Source organism: Galeopterus variegatus, unplaced genomic scaffold (assembly GCF_000696425.1).
Source record: "Galeopterus variegatus unplaced genomic scaffold, G_variegatus-3.0.2 Scaffold1034, whole genome shotgun sequence".
Taxonomy (NCBI): domain Eukaryota; kingdom Metazoa; phylum Chordata; class Mammalia; order Dermoptera; family Cynocephalidae; genus Galeopterus; species Galeopterus variegatus.
This window is the reverse complement of record NW_007727145.1, coordinates 416471-423771: the sequence shown is the minus strand read 5'-3', so window position 1 is coordinate 423771 and position 7301 is coordinate 416471. Positions and strand designations below refer to the sequence as shown.

Below are 7301 nucleotides of genomic sequence, written 5' to 3'. Positions count from 1 at the left end.
TTCATAGTGTGCACAGTAGAAAGAGCATAATCCTTGTATTTGTAGTTCAACTTTTTTGACTGTGCCCTTGCCTGAAAATGGAGATAGCATTATCTAACTGGTGGGGCTCCTGTCTTATGAGAGTGCCTAAAATTTAGTGAGCTTTCAATATATATTACTTTCCTTCTAACAGGGTCAAATATGAGGAAGTAATTCCCTTTAATTAAGAGTGTTGATGAGTTGGGTTCTGGTTAATTGAACTGTAATATGTAAATCAACTTAATAGTGGACCTGCTCTGCCAGATAAACACTCAACACCTGGTATAGTTTGGTTGAGCACCTTTGTTTGTTTGATTTTGAAAAATTCTTTTCCCTTCTGTGGCTTCTCATCATTGTGGATCTCTCAACTCGGCCTGCAACCAGCTTGCATTTTCAGTTAAAGGAAGGATTTTCAGAAGGTTTTGGAAGATTTTAATCATTGGATTTAATAGGATCGATTGAAATTAATCCAAGTCAGTTGCAGACAATGGAACAATGGTCTGATATCTCATCACTCCTTGTTTATTTTTTAAATAAAAGGAGAAAAATGAGAAGTGTTCCAAAATGAGTCACGGGCAGTGGTGAGGATTAAATGAGTAAACATCAAGAGCTTTAGAGAGACAAATACTTGATGGGAATCAGAGAATCCTCAGAAGTCACCCTTTTACCATTGGTTTCCTTTTATGGGATGCCTTTCTAGCATGGCATGCAGCAGCACATCAGGGAATAGAGAAGAAATGACCGAGTCCCTGCCCTTGAGAAGCTGATAATCTAGTGAGAGAAGAAACAAACAGAAAGATGTGTTCATGATGACAAAGAAACGCTGAAATAAGGGTGGAAGAGAATTGTGTGAGCTGAGTAGGGTGGGAAAACAGGACCCTAGAATCATCACTTTAATATAAACATTACCATGAAAGGGGGCTAGGAAGCCCGTAGTAGGGGGAGGTAAGCTGCCAAGTGGCATTTTAGGAAAGCAATGGCTTTACGAGGTAAAAATAACCACTCCCCCCCCAACCCCCCAGCTACAGGATTAATATCATTAATAAGTCAGATGTCATATTTATGTCATTACTGGTAGCATGCATACAATTTAAATATTTTATCTTCCATTATACAACTGGATCTACATTGCTGACCTTCAAAAGGGCCCCATTCATAAAGGATGAGGAGAGGGAACAATCAGCTACTTCATGCACAGGCTGGCCAGCAGACTGGGTTTCCCTGCATTGTCAGATAAACCACGACACAGGGAACTCTTTGGAGAGGCTCTGAACATGGCAGGGTCAGGACAGAGAAGGATGGGGGTGGGAGTACCCTTTTGGGACAGGGAGAGAGCCAAGGCATTTTTTTTTTCCCACTTTGAAAAGGAGCTATCCACCTTTGTTCCGAGGGAGGATGAAAAATCCATTAAGACTGGTGACACTGGGAATTTTGTTTCGGCTCAGTTCTTTTTGTTGTGACTCCACGGCAAAAGAGAGGAATCTGGGGTTAGGAGGTTTCAAGCTAAGATGAGAAAGAAAAAAAATTTCTTCCAAGCATTTCTTCTATTGTCTCCCTGAGAATAAATATTTATAGAGAAGGTTCAAGTGAAGTCTGTCACAATGGTCGTGGCTTTAATACTAAGCCTTTGAGAGTACATGTAAAACTATGCTTAAATGAAAGAAAGGTGATCCAATTAGGCTTGCTGGGGAAAACTGAGAAACCTCAAGATAATTTCCTATCTAAAATCTAATTGTGTTCTCAACGTGGAATAGGAAAACCACTCTGAATTATCCCAGATCCATGGACTGCAGCAAAAATGTACAACCAAATTGGATTCTATTTTGAGTAATTAAGTTATTTCCCTTCACAGGATCTATAATTTGCCTTGAACAAATGTGATTTGCCTCAGAAAGATAAGGCATTGCAATTTTTCCTCCAAAATGGATTTTCTGTGCCAGAAACAATTACTAAAAGTAGACCAAATATTGCCTTAATTATATCCTACGTCTTATTTTAGTGCATGCCTGGAGTGCCCCGTTTGTGTTCCCAAGCGAGGTAGGTAAGGCTACTAGTTTAGAAATTATCTTTAAATGGAGACTGGAGTTGAAATTTACTGAAGAGCCTGGGGCTTGCACAATGGTATTGTAAATAGCTACGGGTGATGTTACATAAGACTCCAAAATCTTGTGCAAAACATGGGCAGTGGGGAGCTCACTTCAGCACACCTTTCTTTTGAGCTCTAAAAAGCACCAATATTAACTTCCAGCTGCTTGGCTTAGCCCTTGCAGAGGTGCTAGGTGCTGTAATAGATTAAGGATAAAAGTGTTGAGATTTGCATACAAGATATTGCAAGAGGGGTATTTTGGGCATGGTTAATTTTACGAAAAAAACATTCACTTTTGGCTTTATTTATTAACAGTTCAGTTGAATTATGGCCAGGTGTTCTGGGGGACCATCGTGGGTAATGGTTAAGTGCAAGCACTGAAAGGATAAATTGAATCAGCTCTTGGCTCCGCCCCTTGAAAGTGCAAGTTATGGAAAGTCTCTGGACCTCAGTTCTCTTGTCTGTGAAAAGGGAGTGATAGTATCTGCACTGAGAAGATTAGATAAGAACAGTATACAATACCTGGCATGGTGCAGACCTGGATCACACAAGGAGACAGTATCAGGAAAATCCAAACACCTTATCCTTCCAAAAGATGATCTTTCATAGGAATGGGTACTGGCTGGACATTTCTAAACTTCCATCTGAGCTGAAAGTGGTTGAGCCTTCAGATTCTGAAATTATGCTACCAATTCGAAATATTGGCTCTGTTACTTACCACATGCCTTTGATTAAATTAGTTATGCTTTCTGTGCCTCAGTTTCCTCCTCTATAAAATGTAATAATAGAAGCAAAACCTATTACAGAGTTGTGGTAAAGGTTAAGTAAAATATTACAACAAAAATACATAGCACAGTACCTAGGCATGCCATAAATGTGTCTATTTTTGTCTTTTGCTAGCCATAGGAATGTCAACAGAAATCAGAACATAACACTAAGTAAATTTATCATGTACTTTTATTAACAACTTAATACAAGACTGTACATTGTAGGTGCTGAAATCAACTCACTCCTGAAACTGAAAAAAACTGGCATTTCTAAACCACTTCAGGCTTTGGTTATAAGTGCCATTTTCTACAGCAAAATCACATAGTGTAACCAAACAACTTAAGAACAGAGAAAAAAGATGTTCCATGGGAATGGAGAGATTATTTATGCACAAACAGCTGAGGATCATTTCTAGCTTTACGTGATTCACTATACACTATGGAATGCTCAGTTGCTTCTTCTACAGTCCTACAACCAGACATACAGCAATTAAGAACTTGGCCACAGGTCCTGCCTAGACACTCATCGACATGAAACAAAAAAATATTTATATAAATAAGTCAATTAAACCTCACAAAAACTAAAGAAACACAAGACAAAATCCAACAATCAATAGAAACTGTACAGTATTGGTCAGTCTTTCATATCTGAAAAATGTGTAACTTCAAAAAAAAGTTCTTTGCTTTATTAAGTCTTTTACATCACTGTTAGCTGGAGTGAAAACTCGAAGATTCGGACTCAGTTGAAACAGAAGAATGTCCACCCCGCTTTCCTTTGGAAAGGATCTTGAGGCTGGACCCTCTGCTCACAGAGGTGAGTGCATGCTGGGCAGAGGTTTTAAATTTGGCGCCAAGGAAAGCATAGAGGATGGGATTCAGGCAACAGTGAAAAAAGGCTAGCGCCTCGGTGATGGAAATCCACCTGTGCACAATGCTCTCGAACTCACATCCTTGCTTGATGATTTCCAGGAGGATGAAGGAGTCAATGCTGATCCCAATGTAGTAGGGCAGCCAGCAGGCAAAGAAAGCCAGGATGAGGATGACTGTGGTCTTGAGGGCCTTGCGCTTCTGGTGGCCCTTGGAGTGCGACAGCTTGGAGATGATAATACAATAGCAGGACAGAATGACAATACCCGGCAGGATAAGGCCAACCACGATGTGCTGAAACTGGAACACAACCATCCACAAGTCATTGGGGTAGAAGCGGTCACAGATATATCTCTCGTCCACCAGACTGGTATCGGCAAAGATGAAATCAGGAATAGTCAGCAGGAGAGCTGGGATCCAGACACCGACATAGACCACCTTTTCAGCCAACAGCTTCCTTGGCCTCTGACTGTTGGTGGCATGGACAATGGCCAGGTACCGGTCCAGACTGATGAAGGCCAGGATGAGGACACTGCTATAGAGGTTGACTGTGTAGATGACATGAACTGCCTTGCATAGGAACTTCCCAAAATACCAATTTGCAACGGCATCAACAGCCCAGAAGGGGAGCGTGATGACAAAGAGCAGGTCAGCCACTGATAGATGCAGCCTGTACTTGTCCGTCATGCTTCTCAGTTTCTTCTGGTAACCCATGACCAAGATGACCAATCCATTGCCCACTATGCCAGTCAAGAAGATGATGGAGTAGATGGTGGGCAGGAAGATACGATTGAAATTGGTACTTTCTTCCCTGAAGCAGGGTTCCTTCATGGAGTCATAGTCCCCTGAGCCTGATTCCTCTGTGTAGTTATCTGAAGTGTATATCTGCAAAATAGGCAAGGACATGAGCATTCATTTCCAAGTCCAGCAGGCATTACCCAAATTTAAAAAAATGTTTTTGGCACTTAAAAAAAAGCAATTTATAAAATCCGACTCAGGCAAGCCTTCTTCAGGAAATTCTGAAGTACTGGGGTAAGGGCACAAGAGAATTATAGAATCCTACAACCCTCCTCCCCATCTTCTCCATAGTCACTTCATTATATCCCTTCTTTAGTAGAACCTATTACAAAATTCTTTGTTTAGAACAAAAGGGTGCTGAGATTCTGTGGGTTTCAAAGTCACATCTTGGCTAACTCTTCTGCCCAGCCCACTAGAGGAAAGGAAAAAATCCTTGGGAGAAAAAGAAAACCCATACACACAAAGAGGCCACTCCCAGGCAGCTTTGGGGGTGGGGGCAGAATCCAGTGAGGAGGAGGGGCTGGGATTAACTTTTCGTATGAAGATTCGCCAAGAGAGGAAAGAGGGAGGGAGGTGCACCGGGGGGTCCCAAAGACTCTTATTCTCCGAAGGCTCAAAACATTGTTTTTCCCACGCCTGTCTAAACACAAACCATTCTGTGCTTCAAGCAAATTGTAGTGGGTAAGGCGAATGCGGCCTTAAAGCGAAGGACCTTCGGTGCTTGGGGCGTTGCATGCGAGTGTCAGAAACAGGCAAACGGCACTGCTTCCCCCAAGCGAGCTCTCCTCTGGGGCGAGGTCTTTTGCCAGCTCCAGGTTTATTACTAGGCGTCTTTGAAGCGCGGCATTTTCCTGGGTGGGGAAAGTCACGGGGTCTGCACCCGAGGTCCTCACCCCAAGTTTCATTTCCTCACTCTCCCGGGTCGCTTCCCACCCTGTCACCGATCCAGTTAATAGGGTCGGAGGTGGGCAGCTGGAACCCCCCAGGTGGTGGGCATACCGGGTCGCCCCGCTCCACCGCCGGCTGGCAGCGACTCCAGGGATTCCTCCCGGCTGCTCACCAGGCTCTGTCTCGCAGGGCGCAGGGTGCCGGAGAGACCGGGCGGCCCTGCTGTGAGCGCCTTTGAATTGCGCGCCGCGGGAGGAAACGAAAAGCCTCCCTAGCAAGGGGATTTCAAAGGGCTTCAGGAAACCACCGACGGTTAAACGCCGTCACTGGGCTGGGAGAGAGCCAAACGGTCTCCCCACTTGCACCTGCCGGTCTTCGTAGCGGAGACCCGGCAGTCCAGGTGCAGTCCCGACACCCGCCACCCCTCAGTCCCGGCACCGCACATCTAGGGGCCAGCATCTGCACCGTGCCTGCTTGTACCCCTTCAACCTCGGCACGATCCCCAATTCCCGAACCTCGGGGCCCACTCGCGGCAGTGGGGAAGGGGCGCGCTTCGGACGCCCGCAAGGTCTGGCCCGCAATCCCAAGGCGTGAGTTCTGCTCCCGGCCACCTCCCAGCTGCTGCCACCACTCAAACCACTCAGGCGAGCGGCGCGGTGGGTCCACCCTCCTTTCCCGCCCTCTGCCCACTGTGCCCGGGGACTGGCACAGCTCCACCGGCCGCACAGAGTTTAGCAAACACGCGTCCAACTGCAAGAAGTGTCCACAGACGCCTTTGCCCGAAATTAAACCAGGGCGCTGTCTCCTACTGGGAACTCAGCCCAGGTACGCCTCCCTCCGCCTCTAAATTCAGAAAATGTAACTAACTCCAAGAAACCCCCTCTGCCCCGAAGAAGAGACCGATGGTCTGAGTCCCGGGGCAGCGCGCACGCCTTCTCTGCACTTGTGCAGACTGTTCTTATGTTTGCAAACAGCGTGCAAGCCGCCGCACGCCGCAGTACTCAAGTGGGAGACACATGCAGCCACCGAAACACTCATTCCAATCTTTTCTCTTCTAATTACAGAGAAAAAGATTCCAATCCTACTCCCCACATAGCCATGGTCACGAAAACTACTTTCCATACCCCTTCTGGAAGGAGCACGGGCACCTCCCATGTTCTGGTCGCTTTTGCCCGCTCCCGCTCGGAGAGGGTTTGCGCTCTAAATTCTTGCGTTTGTACTTTTAGGACAAAGCAGGTTGAAACTGGACTTACACTGATCCCTTCCATGGTAACCGCACGGTCTCCAGCTGCGGTGGCCGCCGGAGCACCCAAGTCCTCAGGGTCACTTTGCTACCTGCTGCTGCAGCCAACAAACTGAAGTTTCTGGCCGAAGCCGGACTTTTATAAAAACACGCTCGGAGAGCAGCGCATGCGCCGCTCGGGAGGGGCTGAGAGGGGGAAGGCGGGGAAGGGGGAAAGGGGCAGGCAAGGGGGAGGAGAGCGCAGGGGCGGAGTGGAAGAGTGTGCCGCCTGGCAAGCCCGGGAGCCGCTACGATTCGCTAGCGGTTACGTCGGGGGCGTTCCGAACTTGGGAAAAGCGGGATACGCGTGGAGGGAAATGGAAAGCACTTAGACGGAGGCGGGAAGCGCGGGCGAGGGACGCTTCTCTGAGAGGCGCATCCATCCTTGCTCACGTGGATGGAATGCCAGAGCTGGGAATGCTACAGATGGAGACGCTGAGACCCAGAGGGGGAAGTGACTTCCCGGAGTAACCCAACCAGTAGGCGGCGATGTTGGAAGTGGGGCCAAGCGTCCGACTCCACTCCCCGCTCTCTGAGCAGATGCAGTCCATTCAGAAGATAAAATAGGTTAAAGATCCTTACGCTGGAGCACATC

The 7301-nt window shown here is 46.8% G+C and overlaps 1 protein-coding gene across 1 annotated transcript; it reads right to left on the bottom strand.

Moving 5' to 3' along the window:
• Positions 1-3043: 3043 nt before the first annotated feature.
• Positions 3044-6787, bottom strand: CXCR4 (chemokine (C-X-C motif) receptor 4). Its single transcript, XM_008574343.1, has 2 exons — positions 6678-6787; positions 3044-4623 (listed from the first exon to the last, which is right to left on the bottom strand). The coding sequence occupies exons 1-2, from the start codon at positions 6690-6692 to the stop codon at positions 3580-3582; spliced, it is 1059 nt and encodes a 352-aa protein (XP_008572565.1). The 5' UTR covers positions 6693-6787; the 3' UTR covers positions 3044-3579.
• Positions 6788-7301: the final 514 nt, after the last annotated feature.